This window comes from Mustelus asterias, chromosome 17 (assembly GCF_964213995.1).
Source record: "Mustelus asterias chromosome 17, sMusAst1.hap1.1, whole genome shotgun sequence".
In the NCBI taxonomy this organism is placed as follows: domain Eukaryota; kingdom Metazoa; phylum Chordata; class Chondrichthyes; order Carcharhiniformes; family Triakidae; genus Mustelus; species Mustelus asterias.
Window position 1 is genome coordinate 8,297,954 of NC_135817.1, and position 20,802 is coordinate 8,318,755.

The 20,802-nt window shown below is 43.3% G+C and overlaps 1 protein-coding gene across 2 annotated transcripts in view; it reads right to left on the reverse strand.

The window, feature by feature from the left end:
- The window catches only part of gtf2f2a (general transcription factor IIF, polypeptide 2a), a 315,225-nt gene that overhangs the window by 208,083 nt on the left and 86,340 nt on the right, over window positions 1-20,802 (reverse strand). Inside the window, exons 8-9 of one of the 2 annotated variants that reach the window (XM_078232255.1) lie at window positions 12,603-12,746; window positions 8,415-8,577 (exon numbers count right to left, since the gene is read on the reverse strand). In XM_078232255.1, coding sequence (XP_078088381.1) covers window positions 8,458-8,577; window positions 12,603-12,746 — 264 coding nt within the window. In that variant the 3' untranslated portion in view covers window positions 8,415-8,457. Of the gene's footprint in view, window positions 1-6,969; window positions 8,578-12,602; window positions 12,747-20,802 lie in introns of those variants that run through there. The other variant, XM_078232254.1, reaches the window with a different exon arrangement.

Here is a 20,802-nt window from a genome sequence, read left to right on the forward strand (position 1 = left end):
TTATGTGAAATAGTGTGACATAAACCCAATATCCCGGTTGAGGCCGTCCTTGTGTGTGCGGAACCTGGCTATCAGTTTCTGCTCCGCGACTCTGCGCTGTCGTGTGTCGCGAAGGCCGCCTTGGAGAACGCTTACCCGAATATCAGAGGCCGAATGCCCGTGACCGCTGAAGTGCTCCCCAACAGGAAGAGAACAGTCTTGCCTGGTGATTGTCGAGCGGTGTTCATTCATCCGTTGTCGCAGCGTCTGCATAGTTTCCCCAATGTACCATGCCTCGGGACATCCTTTCTTGCAGCGTATCAGGTAGACAACGTTGGCCGAGTTGCAAGAGTATGTACCGTGTACCTGGTGGATGGTGTTCTCACGTGAGATGATGGCATCTGTGTTGATGATCCGGCACGTCTTGCAGAGGTTGCTGTGGCAGGGTTGTGTGGTGTCTTGGTCACTGTTCTCCTGAAGGCTGGTTCCGCACACACAAGGACGGCCTCAACCGGGATATTGGGTTTATGTCACACTATTTCACATAAATATTTCTGCTTTTTTCCTCCTGAGTCTTTATCATGCGATCCTAGAATCAGAATTTATGTCACACTATTTGTAACTCCCACAGTTGCGTGGACCTGCAGAGTTTCACTGGCTGTCTTGTCTGGAGACAATACACATCTTTTTAGCCTGTCTTGATGCTCTCTCCACTCCCATTGTTTTGTTTCTTAAAGACTGGATTAGTTGTAAGTATTCGCATTCCAACCATTATTCATGTAAATTGAGTCTGTGTCTTATAAGTTCTGTTTGTGAACAGAATTCCCACTCACCTGAAGAAGGGGCTCAGAGCCTCGAAAGCTTGTGTGGCTTTTGCTACCAAATAAACCTGTTGGACTTTAACCTGGTGTTGTTAAACTTCTTACTGTGTTTACCCCAGTCCAACGCCGGCATCTCCACATCATAAATAATGTTGCCAGTGGACCCAAAGAAAGGGAATTCATTGAATGTTTACAGGATGGCTTTTTGGAACAGCTTGTGATGGAGCCCACGAGGGAACAGGCTATTCTGGACTTAGTGTTATGTAATGAGCCAGACGTGATAAATGATCTTAAAGTAAGGGAACACTTAGGAAGCAGTGATCATAATATGGTAGAATTCAGTCTGCAATTTGAAAGAAGGAAGGCAGAATCAGATGTGAAGGTTCTACAGTTAAATAAAGGTAATTACAGGCGCATGAGGGAGGAACTGACAAAAATCGACTGGAAGCAGAGCCTAGTGGGAAAGACAGTAGAACAGCAATGGCAGGAGTTTCTGGGAGTAATTGAGGACACAGTGCAGAGGTTCATCCCAAACAAAAGAAAGGTTATCAGAGGGGGGATTAGGCAGCCATGGCTGACAAAGGAAGTCAGGGAATGCATCAAGGCAAAAGAGAGAGCCTATAATGTGGCAAAGAGTAGTGGGAAGTCAGAAGATTGGGAAGGCTATAAAAACAAACAGAGGATAACAAAGAGAGAAATAAGGAAGGAGAGGATCAAATATGAAGGTAGGCTAGCCAGTAACATTAGGAATGATAGTAAAAGTTTCTTTAAATACATTAAAAACAAACGGGAGGCAAGAGTAGACATTGGGCCGCTCCAAAATGACGCTGGTAATCTAGTGATGGGAGACAAGGAAATAGCTGAGGAACTTAATAAGTACTTTGCGTCAGTCTTCACAGTAGAAGACATGAGTAATATCCCAACAATTCAGGAAAGTCAGGGGGCAGAGTTGAATATGGTTGCCATCACAAAGGAGAAAGTGCTAGAGAAACTAAAAGGTCTGAAAATTGATAAATCTCTGGGCCCAGATGGGCTACATCCTAGAGTTCTAAAGGAGATAGCTGAAGAAATAGTGGAGGCGTTAGTTATGATCTTTCAAAAGTCACTGGAGTCAGGGAAAGTCCCAGAGGATTGGAAAATCGCTGTTGTAACCCCACTGTTCAAGAAGGGAACAAGAAAAAAGATGGAAAATTATAGGCCAATTAGCCTAACCTCAGTTGTTGGCAAAATTCTAGAATCCATCGTTAAGGATGAGATTTCTAAATTCTTGGAAGTGCAGGGTCGGATTAGGACAAGTCAGCATGGATTTAGTAAGGGGAGGTCGTGCCTGACAAACCTGTTAGAGTTCTTTGAAGAGATAACAAATAGGTTAGACCAAGGAGAGCCAATGGATGTTATCTATCTTGACTTCCAAAAGGCCTTTGACAAGGTGCCTCACGGGAGACTGCTGAGTAAAATAAGGGCCCATGGTATTCGAGGCAAGGTACTAACATGGATTGACGATTGGCTGTCAGACAGAAGGCAGAGAGTTGGGATAAAAGGTTCTTTCTCAGAATGGCAACCGGTGACAAGTGGTGTCCCGCAGGGTTCAGTGTTGGGGCCACAGCTGTTCTCTTTATATATTAACGATCTAGATGACGGGACTGGGGGCATCCTGGCCAAGTTTGCCGATGATACAAAGATAGGTGGAGGGGCAGGTAGTATTGAGGAGGTGGGGAGGCTGCAGAAAGATTTAGACAGTTTAGGAGAGTGGTCCAAGAAGTGGCTGATGAAATTCAACGTGGGCAAGTGCGAGGTCGTACACTTTGGAAAAAAGAATAGAGGCATGGACTATTTTCTAAACGGTGACAAAATTCATAATGCTAAAGTGCAAAGGGACTTGGGAGTCCTAGTCCAGGATTCTCTAAAGGTAAACTTGCAGGTTGAGTCCGTAATTAAGAAAGCAAATGTAATGTTGTCATTTATCTCAAGAGGCTTGGAATACAAAAGCAGGGATGTACTTCTGAGGCTTTATAAAGCACTGGTTAGGCCCCATTTGGAGTACTGTGAGCAATTTTGGGCCCCACACCTCAGGAAGGACATACTGGCACTGGAGCGGGTCCAGCGGAGATTCACACGGATGATCCCAGGAATGGTAGGCCTGACATACGATGAACGTCTGAGGATCGTGGGATTATATTCATTGGAGTTTAGGAGGTTGAGGGGAGATCTGATAGAAACTTACAAGATAATGAACGGCTTAGATAGGATGGACGTAGGGAAGTTGTTTCCATTAACAGGGGAGACTAGGACGCGGGGGCACAGCCTTAGAATAAAAGGGAGTCACTTTAGAACAGAGATGAGGAGAAATTTCTTCAGCCAGAGAGTGGTGGGTCTGTGGAATTCATTGCCACAGAGGGCTGTGGAGGCCGAGACGTTGAGCGTCTTCAAGACAGAAATTGATAAATTCTTGATTTCTCGAGGAATTAAGGGCTATGGGGAGAGAGCGGGTAAATGGAGTTGAAATCAACCATGATTGAATGGTGGAGTGGACTCGATGGGCCGAATGGCCTTACTTCCGCTCCTATGTCTTATGGTCTTCAGATGGATTTTTTGATGGACAAGGTAATCACGGGTGTATGGGGGGGCGGGGGCGGCAGGCAGAAAAGTGGAGACTACAACCAAATCAGCCATGATTTTAGCAAATGGCGGAACAGGATCGAAGAACCAAATGGCCCATTCCTGTTCCTATGATTGTATATTCTGGAACCCCCAACTCACAAGGGTAATGGAAGGAGAGATGAATCAATGATTCCAAAAAGAAATTCAATGGACAAGTGAACAAAATAAAATTTGTGGGGAATGGGAATTCTGGATTATTCCTTAGAAAATCGGCATAAATACTCGATAGGCCAAAAGGCTTCCTTTTAAGCTGTAACTGACTCTGACTCAATTGCATTTCCATACCTTGAGAGAGAGAGAGAGCTCCCATGCTGAGGTGCTGAGGGCTCAGAAGTCAGATGGTGAGCAGTGTTGCAAGGGGTCAGGAGAGTGGTAACAAGGAGATTCAATGAGTGAGTTGAGTAGCAAAGGGGCATCAACTGAGATGGACAATGGCTGCACAATGTCAGTGGTGGGAGAAATGGCATAAGTTGGCAGATGGAGTGGGCGTCAAGTGGAATTGTTCCTGTGCAGCAGTAATCACAGCCTGGCGGAAGCTTCTGGTCATTCAGTTGTTAGGCAAGCAGTGGCAATGGAGTGGTAGAGAGGGGTAGAGCTAGACATTGTCATGGTACATGTGCAAACTAATCCGGTGTTTTTAGATGATGTTGCCAAGGGACAGTATATGGATGAGAAACTGGAGGAGGCCAAGAATAGATCCTTGGGGGACACAGAAAGAGGGAAAGAAACCATCACATGTGATACTCTGGCTGAGAGAATGGACAGTAAGAAGTCTCACAACACCAGGTTAAAGTCCAACAGGTTTATTTGGGAGCACAAGCTTTCGGAGCGCTGCTCCTTCATCAGGTGGGTGAGGAGCTGTGTTCACAAACAGGGCATAGATAGACACAAACTCAATTTACAAGGTAATGGTTGGAATGCGAGGCTTTACAGGTAATCAAGTCTTAAAGGTACAGACAATGTGAGTGGAGAGAGGGTAAAGCACAGGTTAAAGAGATGTGTATTGTCTCCAGCCAGGTAGTGAGATTTTGCAAGCCCAGGCAAGTAGTGGGGGTTACAGATAGTGTGACATGAACCCAAGATCCCGGTTGAGGCCGTCCTCATGTGTGTGGAACTTGGCTATCAGTTTCTGCTCAGCGATTCTGCGTTGTCGTGTGTCGTGAAGGCCGCCTTGGAGAACGCTTACCCGAAGATCAGAGGCTGAATGCGTGGGACTGCTGAAATGTTCCCCGACAGGAAGAGAACACTCCTGCCTGGTGATTGTCGAGCAGTGTTCATTCATCCGTTGTCGTAGTGTCTGCATGGTCTCCCCAATGTACCATGCCTCGGGACATCCTTTCCTGCAGCGTATCAGGTGGACAATGTTGGCCGAGTCGCAAGAATAAGTACCTTGTACCTGGTGAATGGTGTTCTCACGTGAGATGATGGTATCCGTGTCGATGATCCGGCACGTCTTGCAGAAGTTGCTGTGGCAGGGTTGTGTGGTATCGTGGTCACTGTTCTCCTGAAGGCTGGGTAGTTTGTTGCGGACAATGGTCTGTTTGAGGTTGTGTGGTTGTTTGAATGCAAGAAGTGGGTGTGTGGGGATGGTCTTGGCGAGATGTTCGTCTTCATCGATGATATGTTGAAGGCTCCGGAGAAGGTGTCGTAGCTTCTCCACCCCAGGGAAGTGCTGGACGATGAGGGCTACTCTGCCATGTCCCGTGTTCCGTGTTTGTCTTCTGAGGAGGTTGGTGCGGTTTTTCGCTGTGGCGCGTCGCAACTGCCGATCGTTAAAGAAGCCATCCCATACGGACAAGCTCTCCATATATACAGGATGAGGAGGATCGCAACAGACACTGAAAGATGCCCTCATAAGAACAGGATATGGTGCTCGACTCATCGATCGACAGTTACGACGTGCCACAGCGAAAAACCGCACAGACCTCCTCAGAAGATGAACACGGGACACGACGGACAGAGTACCCTTCATCGTCCAGTACTTCCCCGGAGCGGAGAAGGTACGACATCTTCTCCGGAGCCTTCAACATGTCACTAAGGCCATCCCCACACCCCCACTTCTTGCCTTCAACCGCACAACCTCAAACAGACCATTGTCCACAGCAAACTACCCAGCCTTCAGAACAGTGACCACGACACCACACAACCCTGCGACAGCAACCTCTGCAAGACGTGCCGGATCATCAACATGGATGCCATCATCTCATGTGAGAACACCATCCACCAGGTACACGGTACATACTCTTGCACTCGACCAACCTGATGCGCTGCAGGAAAGGATGTCACACCTCCTTAACCTGTGCTTAACCCTCTCTCCACTCACGTTGTCTGTACCTTTAAGACTTGATTATCTGTAAAGACTCGCATTCCAACCATTATTTTGTAAATTGAGTTTGTGTCTATATGTGCCCTGTTTGTGAACACAGCTCCTCACTCACCTGATGAAGCAGCGCTCCGAAAGCTAGTGCTACCAAATAAACCTGTTGGACTTTAACCTGGTGTTGTGAGACTTCTTACTGTGCTTACCCCAGTCCAACGCTGGCATCCCCACATCATGAGAGAATGGAGCCAGACAAATGCCATATTACCCAGCTGTTGCTGGTGGAGAGTCTTTGGAAGTGGATAATGTGGTCAATTATGTCGAAGACTTCAGACAAGACATGGTGGGATCGTTTTACTGTTGCCACGGTCACACAGGACATCATTTGAGATTTGATAAGAACCGTTTCAGTGATTTGTCAAGTGCCGCAGGACTGCTGCTGCTGGTTGGCCTCATCTTCAGTGTCACACACATTCCAACACCCCAGCACTGGTGTACACACGTATGCACGTGCACTTAGGTCTATTTCTTTTTAAACTTACAGTTCTTATTTAATGTTCAATATTTCTGGATATAATTCTGTGTTTTTCCTTCATTATTATGACAGTTATTCAACCATGAGAACCATAATCACCGAACCATATTGTACACAATCACTGATGCACTTCCCCCTCTCGTCCTTACTGGACAAGGTGTAACACAAGGCAGCTGCAGCTGACCAGCGGCAGCCCAGGGAAGAGATGGTGCTCACCATCATTAAGTGGTCATGAATGAGGCTGTGGCCAGTGATGGGACTGAAACCATTGAAGAGGACAGCATTCTCATACCCAATCCTCCTCCTCCCACTTAGCTCTCACACCAGATTCCTTTGATTTACAAGCTGCACAAGATGTAAGCATGCCCCACTTGCTTCACCTCCTCTCCTCCTACCCCCACCCCTCACCACAATCTTACCCTAGTGCCTTTCTTGTTTCAGATACCCAAGAGTTGCAAGCTGGCCAGGCAGTGGTGAAACAGCAAAAGTGGGTGTTATAAAGCGGAGGTTGATCCCCCCCCTCTGAGAACTAACACCGAATCACCCAAAGAGGAGTACCTCACCCTATAATCTGTAAAAAGTGTGTGAAGTGTTGTGACCTGCGCTTCAGCAACTTAGTGGTTAAATAAAAATAAATCCCTGACACTGACTCTAAAATCAACACGTAACAATTTATTTATCTAACAGTGAACAAATTAACTAAACTATTAACGAACCAAATAAATCTCTTCTATTAACTATTCCCAAATAAAACAAGATTCTAATGGTATGCTGTTCCAATAAATACAATTCCCACTCATTAACATAAATAGAATTTAGTCATTCTCCAAATTACAACCAGGTTTTGGGTTTTCTGGAATATTCTGGACCTTCTCTGTTGATTCTTCTGCCTGGAACCTTTTTCTTCTTTGGTACCTTTGTTATCTAGGTGGTTTTTTCTCTAAGACATAGATGAAGCTGTGCGAGCCAGCGAATCTCTCTCTCTCCATAGATAGAGAACGAAATAGAGAGATAGAGCAAGACAGAGAGCGAGATGGAGAGAGACAGCAAGAGAGAGAGAGCGAGAGAGTTGAGACCTGTGAGCTGTTATCTCTGGCAGTTTTCTGTTTGTCCCACTGTTCCCTTCTTTTATACCCGCGATGACATACCAATATTTCCCACAATAGGATTGTTCCTAGGTTGTCAAAACCATCAGACTTAAATTTAATAGGTTTTTGGTATCCTAAGTGCCTGATTCAAATTGATTGGCTAAATTCAAAAACCTATTGTCTTGGTAAAGTTTGGGGCTCTCTATGCACTTGCATTTTAAAAAAAATCGCTAAGCACAGAAAAAACGCCACCTTTTAAAGGGACCATGCAATGCTTCCCCCCTCCTCCAACCAGCATTTCACAATTTTACACCAAATTCTGACTTCCTATCTCCCAATCTACAATGAGACTACCCAACTTCACAACAGTGGGTACAGGAAGGGGGGAATGTGACAAGTCAATTTGGAATTAAAATAGCTATCGAGGAAAGAAGAGTACATTCCTAGACGTTGTGATTGATGAGTTTTAAGTTAGAATTAACAAGTAGCAAAAATATCAAATGTTTCTCGTTGCATGGTAGTGTAAATTGAGATACCATTTGCTGGTTCCAATATTATTTACTGTACATAATTTTATTTTACTGCACATAACCTCCTGTAACAATGTCTGGTTGTACCACAAATCAAAAACTCATCCTATTCTTCGCTTGAGCAAAGAGAATAATTCCTGAAAGGGCTCTTTTGTTACTTTTACGGCTTAGTGCAAAAGAAATCAGCAGCAATGGATTTACAGCACCACCCACTAAAACACTTCTCAATTGTTTCATCACAATACTTTATTGACAGTACAAATTTTTCCCCACTGTAATCGACTTTCTACATCAAAATACTTGAAAGATACAAAGCGTTTTCTTGCTTTCAAGTAGAAACATAAACTAGTTCTGGATGTTTTTGTCTTCAACTTTAAAAACAGGCTGCCACAGAAAATATTCTGGCCTTTGAAAAGGATAAATAAAAATATGGCCTTGCTCAGTTCCCAATGACCGCTGGCCAGAACGATACACTGGAACGTCTCAATCCCCTGTTGGATAATTTATTTACCACCATGTTACTCTATTCACTTTTGTCTTCACTCTGGTAATGTCGATACTCCGGCTTTAACTCCCACGTATTCTTGTGGGTCCCTTTTACATTATAGATACCGATCTCTCTCAAAATCTCCTTCAGATAGGTCTGCGGGCAAGGGAGGAAAATGGAAAACAGTTAACTTGTGCATCCAAAGTTGTGTATTCTACAATGTAGTGGTCTAATATTAACAAACCTTCCAACCTCACCTACCCCCAGAGGTAGCAGGATATTTGATGCAGATGGAAATCGAATCATTAACACTCCCTCTCACCCGGGTGCACCCACTCATCTAAGTTCAAAGAACTTAGCAGTTTGGCACATGTCGAGGTTTAGGAAGCTCCCCATTCCCCCCCAACCCCCATAAAATGGTATAGCTGGAACCAAACCAACTAAAACCATTTGTGGCACCTTTATTGCTGCCAAGGCATGATTAGGTAAATTAGTTAAGAAAATGACTTAAGATTAGACATTGAACCTAGGACATTAGTAGTTTGCATGATTCAGCTACATCAAGAGGTACATCTACCTGGTAAACCTTGGTTCGAAGCATCAAATACCAAATGCACAGCAACAGGTACATTACATTCCACACAGAGTGAATACTGTCAGATAACTGGTTCAATCTGGAGATTATTGATCTGTCCAGACCATCCATAACCCAGCTCTCCAGACCCCTCTGCACAACATAAATTGTACCCAGCAGCATGCACTATACATGTCTTATTCTGTAATATCTACAAATAGTCTCACTACTTTTGAATGCAGAGAAACGTGTAGTAGTACATTTTGGGAAAAGAAACCATGAAAGAAAGTGAACCCTAAATGGTTGGCTCCTTAGAGTGGAAGGAAAGAGAGGTGCATAGACTTTTAAAGATGCTAGCTCAATCAGAAATGGCAAGTGGGAATCTGGGTTTCATATATAGGGTCATCGAAAATAAAAGCAAAGAAGTTATGCTTAATTTGTACAATACATTTCTTGGGCCAGAGTTGAGAGCACTTAGTGCAGTTCTGAGCATTTCATTATACAACTTGCATTTATATAGCACTTTTTGCATTGGCAAACACCCCAAGTCTCTTCACAGATCAAAAACTTTAAAACAAACAAATGTTAAGCCAAATGAGACACCAAGAGGATTGGCAAAAGCTTGAATTGAGAAGAACCTTTAAGGAGAAGGACTTTTTAAAAACTTCTTCTTTCATGCAGTGTTGGTGTCATTGGCTAGATCAGCATTTGTTGCTCATCCCTTAGGGAGAGAATTACATAGCAAGGGGAAGAAGGTGGAACTTTCAAATGCTGGGGCAAAGAAGGTCAGAGACAGTGAAATGCAGGAAGTGGGGGTCGAGGAGGTTACAGTGATAGGGAAGATGAGCCATGGAGATCATGATCATAAACATGCTAGAGCTGCCAAAAAGGTACAGCAATCTGGAATGACAGCTAATAATGATAAAGAAAAGCTTGCAATATTGTGACTTTTTCACCACAGGTTAAACGGGGATCAATAGGTCATCAAAATTAAGCAAAGACCATTTCGATTGGTTGTCAGATCAGTAACAAGTGGGAAATAGACGCAGGATAATCACCAGGAAAAGTGCAGGTTTGCAGGATTTTTCACACAAAGGATCACTGGAAAATGGAACACAACACTACTAATAGCTATTTAAATCAGACTATGTATAAAGAATTGGATGAGTATTTGACATACAATATAAAACAATATGGGGGCGAGGGGGTAAGTGGGATTTGAGTAAATGGCTCCACTTGAAGAGCTAGCATCGCATGAGAGTGAAGGCTTCCTCTGAGCTGTGATTCACATTACAACGGCCAGGCATGAAGAACAAATTAGACAAGCACAACATATTTTAAGGACAAACCAAAACTGTCTGTGTGGAGTTTGCACATTCTCCTCGTGTCTGCGTGGGTTTCCTCCGGGTGCTCCGGTTTCCTCCCACATCCAAAGATGTGCAGGTTAGGTTGATTGGCCAGGTTAAAAATTGCCCCTTAGAATCCTGGGATGCATAGATTAGTGGGTAAATATGTGGGGGTAGGGCCTGGGTGGGATTGTGGTCGGTGCAGACTCGATGGGCCGAATGGCCTCCTTCTGCACTGTAGGGTTTCTATGATTTCTATGAATACTACAGTACACAATATAACAGGCATTTTATTTTTAACTTGTAAATGAGATGCTGTGACAAATTAATTCAGGGATACTTCCAAGGCTAGGCTGTGACTCAGTGCTAGAAACACTAGTACTCATTAAATGAAAACCATTCTGGTGGGCTCTCTGTGTACGCTTTGGACTCCACTTTAAAATAATTATACTGTGATTAAACAGAATCAAAGAACATGTTCGCTCCCAATAATTCTAAATTATTTCCACTAAACATCTGAATGAGTTAATGTAAATAATTCAACCAAGTGGAATTGAAGTGCCTTTAGACTAATAGTGCATGTATTGCAGCCAAATACTAGGGATAAGTTGTAGTTTATCTAGTATTTTCTGGTATGATGCAACATGGCACATGGACAAAATAACAATATGTCCTTAAGTGCCCGAGACACAGCAATTCATAACTTTAAAGATTAAACCCATTAGGATCAAGCCACGTACTATCGCACACCATTGCTCCCATACTGACATTGGCTCCAGGTCCCACAGAATCGTGACAGCATGGAAGGAGGTCATTTAGTCCATTGTGCCTGCACCAACTCTCCTAAATTGAGCATCATGACTTCATGCCATTTTTCTGCCTTTTCCCTGTATCCCTGCACATTGTTTCTCCCTCTCTTCCTCAAATGATCCTGACTGTATTAATTCCTTTCATGGTCTTTACCTCCTCATCCTTTTATTCACCCACTTCTTTCCACCTGCCCACTGCTTCACTAATCCCCGCATACTTGTGCACCCTATCCTTTTGCTGACTGTGCTTTCAGTTGCCTAGGCTCTGAAATGCCCTTTCTAAACCACTCCACCTTTTAAGACCCTCCCTCTGTGGCCAATCTTCTTATCCCCCCTAAAATTTCCTTCCTTGGCTCAACTTCTGCTTTCCACCCACCCACCCTCATGCAATCTAAGATGTAAGTGAATAAATGCTTGAAGAAATTGCAGAGATCTGGGGAAAGATTGGGACTAACTGGATTGCTCTTCAAAAGAGCCAGCACAGATTTGATGGGCCAAATGGCTTCTTTCTCTACTGTATGATTCATCTACATTGAAAACATAATATAAATGCAAGTTATTGTTGCTATTTTCATCTCAAATACTTGGGTCCTGTTGTACTGACCTTCGCCATTGAGTGGAGCAGGAACCTTCCACCAGACACTGGTAAAATTACAATTTAAATCAGTTGCTGGAGTTGAATCCTTCTTATGAAATGTGTGGCATATAACATTATTTGTTTCTGGATAATCTTTGATCCCTATCAGTGAAGTTGATGGATACCATTTCAACTGCACAAATCTGGATATTGAGGAAATGAGCTGGAAAGTTTTAGAAAGTAAATTCAAACCCTTAAATTGGGTGGCAAATTCAGTTCCATCAGTATTTGTCATTTAATTTCATTTCTGCACAGCCCCAACACCCACCAAATTTAGTATGTATTTATTCTAAAAGATTAATGAGGGGAAAAATAAGATTGTGAGTCGTCTCCCTGTGTTTGTGCCGTTAACTCATGCAAGAGAGTAGAGTGCTGGCAGCTTCACATGCCTGAACAAAATTCAACGCCTCACTTGGTAGCTTCAACTCATTGTTAGGATTCATGCTGGTTAGGAAATAGGACTAAGGTAGTTATCGCTCTGACAGCCAGCATTACATTACAATGTCGTCTACCTCTCCAAGGAAACACGGAAAGGCATACTGTGGTCTCCCAGAGACTCGAGTGTTCAATCTGAGGACATTTCCAAATCACGGGGCTTTGCAATTGCACTCTCAACAGCCCAAGAGATTCTCACAAATGTTCAGGTTATAATCATTAAAATAGTGTACAGCACGTGACATTTTTGCCACATTTGCAAAGACACAAATGACATTCAAATCAAAGCCTATATCACCTGAAGAAGCTGCAAAGTAGCCATAAGCTTTAAACCAGCAGATGGCACTGGTGGACTTTAAGCTGCATTCCCTTATACTTACAACTGGCTGCTTGGTGATGTCCACCAGATCCTTGATGTTGTAGTACTGATGTTTCTCAAAGGCTGAAAACAGCATATCCAGTACTTGTTGTCGATCCGCGCGGGCACGTTTCCCGTCTTCCTTCTTCTTCCTTTCATATTCAATCTACAAAAAGCACAATATTCGAGAATGAGTGCTTGCACACATTATAACACACAAGAGAAACCAGCAGCGATTTCCTGCTTCGGTGCGTTCTAACAGTGAACTGGATGAGATGATGATAGGGAGATGTTGAACATTTACAGCACATTCACGCAGATCCATTCGTTCTCCAGTGTTCCACCAGTAGACCAGTTGGCCAATGACCCATTGCCCTGCAATCACACTGCCACTATGCATGAGGTCTCCAAGGAGACTCCTCCAATCTTCCCCTCCCCACCTGTGTCCAGAAGCAGGGTGATTGCCTTCCGAGCTGCAGGAAATGCACAGACTATGGAGACAGGAATCGCACCATCACAAATATATATTTTCCACAGATGAAGGACTGAAAAAGCAAATTTCCAACCAGGCTCAACAAAACAATGCAATGTTGACAACCTTGGATAGACTACTCTGATGTGGAGATGCCGGCGTTGGATCGGGGTGACCACAGTAAGAAGTCTCACAACACCAGGTTAAAGTCCAACAGGTTTATTTGGTAGCACAAGCCACAAGCTTTCAGAGCGCCGCTCCTTCTTACTAGACTTCTTACTAGACTACTCTGAGCAGATCCTAAGCCCTTACACTTTGAACAAATTTATTTTGTTTTCTTAAACATCATTTTCCTCCATTAATTTTATCTCTAAGAATTTGACTAAGCTCAGAGCTATTGTCTATGGTTGCTGGTCACTCTCTGATATCTTGCTTAACTGGTTACTTTTCCACTTGTGGTCAGTCCGTGCCTGGGTGGTGAGCATGGCAGCTGATTCAATTCTTGTCCTTATCTAATATCCGTAGATATGCTCTGCACCAACCCAGTCAGGATAAGCGATCAGGAGTGACGGGCACCTTCCCCAAGTTAGGTTCAGTGAGGCCAAATACAGTGACCTTACCGTCATTATAGTAGGAACTTGGACCTTGCTGCCCGCACGATTATTGACTGTTACTTTTAGGACCATTTCTATAGTTTTTTTATTTGACAAATGTGTTCAAACATGGTCAGTCTTGACCAGCTGATAATACGCTCCAAGGAAGGAGACTTGATCTGTATGAAGAAAGCCACCCACATGTTGGTCCATTTTTCAATTTGCCAAGCTTCCAAATTAATCAATTTTGCATCATGAGAAAGACACAAAATGAATTCTGCAAAAATTAAATCCGGCTTGCTTGACCGGCTATAATTTATTCAACCTCTTCGATAGTGTCTATTGTCCATACTTATAATTCAAAACTAGTGCCTCTCCATCTAATTTTGCTACTCTTAAGCCAGTTTCCTCAATCCTATTCTATTGTAGTGTTCTGTGGTCAAATCCTGCCATATAACAGGTACAGAGAAAACTAAAAGATGTGAAGTGGTGAAATAAATTGTGATAAATAAGACGTATGTCAGTAAAACATTAGAGCAGAAGAAGAGGTTAGGGTGTGTGACCCAAATAAGCTTTCTTGACAGAAATGCACACATGTATAAGGAATACATTAAGTAAATGGCAGGTGCAAATTCAACTTGGAGGATACTGACATGGTAGCCATTGCTCAAGCAGGCTGAGGTTATCATAGTTTGAGGATAAGGGGTAAACCTTTTAGAACTGAGGTGAGGAGAAATTTCTTCACCCAAAGGGTGGTGAATTGAGGAATTCACTACCACAGAAAGTAGTTAAGGCCAAAACACCATCTGATTTCAAGACAAAATTAGATATAGCTCTTGGGGCTAAAGGGATCAAGGGATATGGGGGGGAAGTGTGGGAGGAAATCAGGAGATTCAATTCGATGATCAGCCATCATCAAGATGAATGGCGGAGCAGGCTTGAAGGGCCGAATGGCCTACTCCTGTTTTTAATCTCTATGTTTCTATGAAGGCCCTGCCTTCTCAACCTTGCTTCTCACCTGAGGTGTGGTGATCCTCAGGTTAAATCACCACCAGGCAGCTCTCCCCCCATCCGGGAATGTGGCGATATTACCTTTATAGCTGCAGGTTTGTCAGGCCTGGAAACTAACCATGCCAAGTTATAGGTCCGTAGGAAAGACAGGAAAAATGGTAGAGGGGAGGAGCAGCCTTAGTGATTATGAATGAAATTACTTTGCTAATAAGAGAAGATTTACAAGAACTTAACATGTAGTGGCAACTTTCGGGGTAGAATTAAGAAATACAAAGATTTAAGACTGCAGCAGGAGTTATGTATAAGCAGTGAAGTGGATGATTGCATAAATGCAGTGATGAGGCAAGGGCATAGTGACTTATTTCATAGAATCCCTACAGTACAGAAGGAGGCCATTCGACCCATCGAGTCTGTACTGACCACAATCCCACTCAGGCCCTATTCTCATAACCCCACATATTGACCCTGATCTCCCTGACACTAAGGTCAATTTAGAATGGCCAATCAACCTAACCCGCATATCTTTGGACTGTGGGAGGAAACCGGAGCACCCGGAGGAAATCCACGCAGACATGGGGAGAATGTGCAAACTCCACATAGACAGTGAGCCGAGGCTGGAATTGAACACAGGCGCTGTGAGGCAGCAGTGCTAACCACTGTTCTACCGTGCCGCCCCAATGTTGTGTGAACATTTATTTAATAGTGATCATAATACGATCACATTTAACATTGTTCAAAGGAAGAAATGTGAAGCAGCTGCTAAGATTCTAGATTTAGGTAAAGCTGCTTGACGTCATTGGGATGTGACAGGGACGGTCAACTGAGCAAATCTGTTAATGGATAAAATGACAGATAATCAGCAGGAGGTGTTCACAAAAGAATCGGTGATACATCACCAGTTTGTACCTCGAAGGAGCAAGAGCTTTGACAGCCATGGAGTCGCTGTTCAGGCAAGAGACAACATAAAATTGAAAGAAAAAGCACACAAAAATGCAAAAAGAAAGAGCAGCAAGAGGTGACAAAACAGAAAGTAAGCGCTACAGAAGAATGCACAAAAAGAAACTTGAAAGGAATGCTGAATCAACAAAAATAAATTACAATTACATTACGAAAAAGAGTGTGATCAGGAGCAATATGGGCATCCAAAAAATGATAATGCGATGTTGTCAAGGAAATGGTGACATGTTGATTAATTACTTTGTGTCAGTATTTACATTGGATGACAAGATCAGCATGAAAAGAAATTTACATTTATATAGCACCTTTCACGATCACCAGAGGGCTCAAAGCGTTTTCAAGCCTATGAAGTACTTTTGGAAATATAGTCATTGTTATAATGTAGGAAACATGGCAGTACACACAGACAGCAATGCCATAACGCCCAGTCTGTTTTGGAGAAGTTAATTAAGGAAGAATATTAGCTAGGACATCATGACTAACACCCCTGCTCTGCTTTGAAATAGTGCAACAGGACGTTTTACATCCACCTGGCAGAGCAGATGGGGCCTCGATTTACGTCTCATCTGAAGGAATGGCACCTTAGGGTGCAGCACTTGCTCAGTGATGCACTTGAATGTCAATCTTGAATTTTCTGCTCAAGCCCTGGAGTGGGACTTAAACTTGCAACTTTGTGACTCAAAGTCGACCAACTGAACCATGACTGACGCGTGTCAGACTTTCCATGGAAGCTAATAATCAGATATTAGGATAACCTCCTCCAGGTTCTTGTGACATACCTCCAGTCACATTCTGCCAATTAAAGTCCCTGCCCATTATCCCTACTGCCTCCTGTCACTTACTCAGTCAATTTCCAAGCCAAGTCAATAAGTTGCACTCATTTCTTTTCTTTATTCATTTGTGGGCATCACTAATTGCCCTCAAATTGAGGCTTGCTGGGTTATTTCAGAGGGCAGTTAAGAGATAACCATATTGCTGTGGGTCTGGAGTCACATGTAGGCTCGACCAGGTAATAGGTGGCAGAGTTCCTTCCCTAAAGTACCTTAGTGACCCACATGGGTTTTCACAATCAATGATAGTTTCATGGTCGCCATTGCAGATAATCAGCAGGATGTGTTCAAATTAAAATTGGTGATACATCACCAGTTTGCACCTCGAAGGAGCAAGAGCTTTGATAGCCATGTAGTCACTGAAGAGGCAAGAGACAACATTAAATTGAAAGAAAAAGCCTACAAAAATGCAAAAAGTAGGAAAGAACAACAAGGAGTGACAAAACAGCTCTACAAAAGTATGTATAAAAAGAAACTTTTATAATTCCATCTGCTGCCACTGTGGGATTTGAACCTGGGTCCCCAGATCATCAGCCTGGGCCTCTGAATTATTAGTTCAATAACATTACCACTAGGCCGCCGCCTCCCCATTTTTAGCTAAGAGTCACTTATGAGAGATCAAATACCTTGGAAGCCCATATAAATAACATCTATAGACATTCCCTGCCCACTACTTCAGTTACCTCCTCAAAAAATGTGATGAAGTTTATCAGGCGTGACCTATCCTTTACAAATCCCTGCTGGCTCTCTCTGACCAGCTGAAAATTCTCAAGTTGTTCTGTCATTCCATCCTTAATTGGACAGGTAGCAATTCCCTGACAATAAATGCTCGGCTAACTGGTCTATAATTCCATGGTTTTCTCTCTCTTTCTCAAATGGCAGAGTGATATGAACAATTTTCCAATCTATGGGAATAGTTACCAAGTCAGGAGAGCTTTAGAAGGTTATAGTTAGGGCATCTTTAGGATTCTCATCTACTTCTTTTAAAATAATCTAAAAATTAGATCTAGGATGAGTGATACTAGGAAATACTTCAACACACAAATGGTAGAAGATATTTGAAGCTCTTTTCCACAAATGACAGCTTTTGCTGGGTCAATTGTTAATTCTGAGATTAGCAGATTTCTGTTAACCAAGGTTATTAGGGATATGGGGCAATAGCAGGTATATGGTGTTAAGCCAATTGAATGGTGGGGAACAGGTGAAAGGGTAAATGGACTCCTCTGTTGATTGCCTTCATGGCAAAACGGTTTCCGATTTACAATATGTTGCTTTAACATGCTTCTAGTCCTTTGAAGAAGGAACAGAGAAGTCTGAAGGAGGGAAAAGCAGCCGCAGAGGAAGGTCTTCAGAAGATAGAAAGGGAAGCAATAAATGATAGATGCTGAGAAAGCAAGTTCCAGAGAGCAAGGAGGCCAGAAATTGAAGCATTGCAAAATGGAAGGTTTCCACAAGGACGTAGAGCTTTGGGGAGACTGCAGAGGCAGGAAAACATGCCAGGAGTTGAAAGCAAGGGGAATGGGCAATGAGTGAAGGTGAGAACACAGGCTGTGGTATTCCAAAACATTTGTAGTTGATGGAAGTTGGAAGAAAGGAGTCCAACTGGCGAAACTGAATTCTGAGGTGACAGGAAAGTATATGAGGAATTGCTGCCTAGTTACCCCAATTGAAACTTGGGTTATCAGGTGCAAGAGGACCATGCCCCCAGATGTAACACCTCCATACTCAAAACCCTGCTGGTTCTCCCCATTTTCGCAAATAAAGGACTGGAGAGAACGAGAGCATCAGTTTCTAAGGGGCGGACAGAGAGAGTGAGATCCGAAAGCTGACTCTCAACTGAGGGAATCAGCTAAATTAAACTCAAATATTTAAAACCTTTCAGCCAAGGTTTCCTTGATAGTGGAAGCTCTGCAGCAGTAAGAAGACAGTGTGCATATTTCAGATGGACCCACCTCTAAGTGCATTTGGCAGCAGTCCTGGAACTCACTGAACTGCCTGCCTCTTCACAGAATCACAGAATACTACAGTGCAGAAGAGGCCGTTTGGTCCATCGAGTCCGCACCAATGCATGAAATGCCCTGACCTGCCCACCTAATCCCACTTGCCAGCATTTGGCCCATAGCCTTGAATGTTATGGCGTGCCAAGTACTCATCCAGGTACTTTTTAAAGGATGTGACTCATCCCGCCTCCACCACCATTCCAGGCAGCGCATTCCACCCTCTGAGTAAAAACATTTTCCCTCAAATCCCTCCTAAACCTCCCACCCCTCACTTTAAACTTGTATCCCTTCGTAACTGACCCTTCAACTAAGAGGAACAGTGGTTCCCTATCCACCCCTGTCCATGCCTCTCTTGCCTTTAACATGGAGTCTGCAGTCTAAAGAGTCGCAGCTTTTGTTATTATTCAAATCTCTTGTTGTCATTCTCTCACCATATCTACCAATCTGATACGTGAGCTTTGCTGGATGCAGAGAATATCAAGTGGACTGCGTCTCAAAACCGTCCAGAAACCCAGTCATAGTCATCATTCCTTCACTTGAGGGTCCCAACATCCTCCTTGAACAAGCAGCAGCAAGATGGCACTAATGTCTAATAGTACATTAAACTATTTCTCTGTAAGCGCTGATCCAGTGTGTGTGTGAACAAGATGCAAGGTACCTTAGACATGCAAATCAAACAACTTAATAAATTTTAAAAAGACACTAACATAATCTCCCTCTCTTTTATGAATTAGGTCTCATTCATCAGCCAAAGGCACATGCTGTGCTTCTGCTTCTCTGGATATTAGTGCACACCACAATCCTTCAATCATCTTGACATTTTAATGTTTGAGTCTGGACTGCATACATCAACAACTGCTTTTATAGAAAGATAAATGAAGAGGTCACATATTAATCGGAAAAGAAGAATCTAAATGTGGTAGAGGAGCGAAGTAGTCTGAGATTACAAATAGAGGAGGTTTACCAGGATGTTGCCTGGGCTGGAAAGTTTGGATAGACTGGGGTTGTTTTCCTTGGGGCAGAGAAGACTGTGGGGGGGGGGGGGGGGGGGGACCTGACTGAGATGTATAAAATTATGAGGGGCTTGGATAGAGCAGATAGGAAGTAACTTTTCCCCTTGGTGGAGGGATCAAGGACGAGCGGTCTTAGATTTAAGATAAGGGGCAGGAGGTTTAGAGGGGATGTGAAGAAAAACCTTTTCACCTAGAGGGTGGTGGGAGTCTGGAACTCACTGTCTGAAAGGTGGAAACCCTCATAACATTTAAGTAGTATTTAGATGTGCACTTGCAATGCCAAGGCACACAAAACCATGGACCAAGTGCTGGAAAATTGGATTAGAATATTTAGATGGTTTGCATTTGATTTGAGCAGACGCGATGGGCTGAGGGGGCCTTTTTCTGTGCTGTGGACCTCTATGATTCAATTGCTCTAAGAAATACCAAATCACCATAAGTAGCAACATAGGTTAGTAAGACCATTAAAAGCAGCAAATCATGAATAGGGCTTTTTCTAGAGGGATGGAAGTGAAAAGTTGCTAAACTTGTATCCAACCTTGGTATTTTTTGTGCAACTCTAGGCGTCATATTCTAAAAAGGATAAATAAAGAAGCACTTGAGGGTACAAAAAAAGTAATGAAAGCAGGGCTGTAAGGTTAAACCTGTCATAGTGAACAGACATGGTCTCATTTCTCTGGAAGAGAAAGTTGAGGGGTGAACTAACAAGGATCTTTACTTCTTCATAAAGCCTGTACATCATCTACAAGACTCCAGTCAGGAGTGTTATGGCATATTCTCCACTTGTCTGGATGAGTACAGCTCCTGTAACTCTCCAGAAGTTCGGCACCAACCAGGACAAAGCAGCCTGCTTGATTGGCATCCCATCCACCACTTTAAGCATTCATTCCCTTCAGCACGATATATAGTGGCAGCAGTTTATACCATCTACAAGATGCACTGCAGTTGAGGGGTGAACTAACAAGGATCTTAAAAGTTATGAAAAACTTTGATATTAGACACACAGGTTTCCACTTATGGGGAGGGACAAAGCAAGAGGCCATTAATTTAAAAGAGTCACCAAGAAGCCAAATAGGGATTTCAGAAGGAGCTTCCTTCATCCAGAGAGTGGTGAGAATATGGAACTTGACCATAGGGACTGTTTTATTTTATTTATTCTTTCACATGATGTGAGCATCTTTGGCTAGGCCAGCATTTGTTGCCCATCCCTAATTTCCCTTGAGGTGGCAGTGGTGGTGAGCTGCCATCTTGAACCACTGGAGCCCCTGTGGTGTACGTATACCCACAGCACTGTTAGGGAGAGAATTCCAGGATTTTGACCCAGCGACAGTGAAGGAACAGCAGTA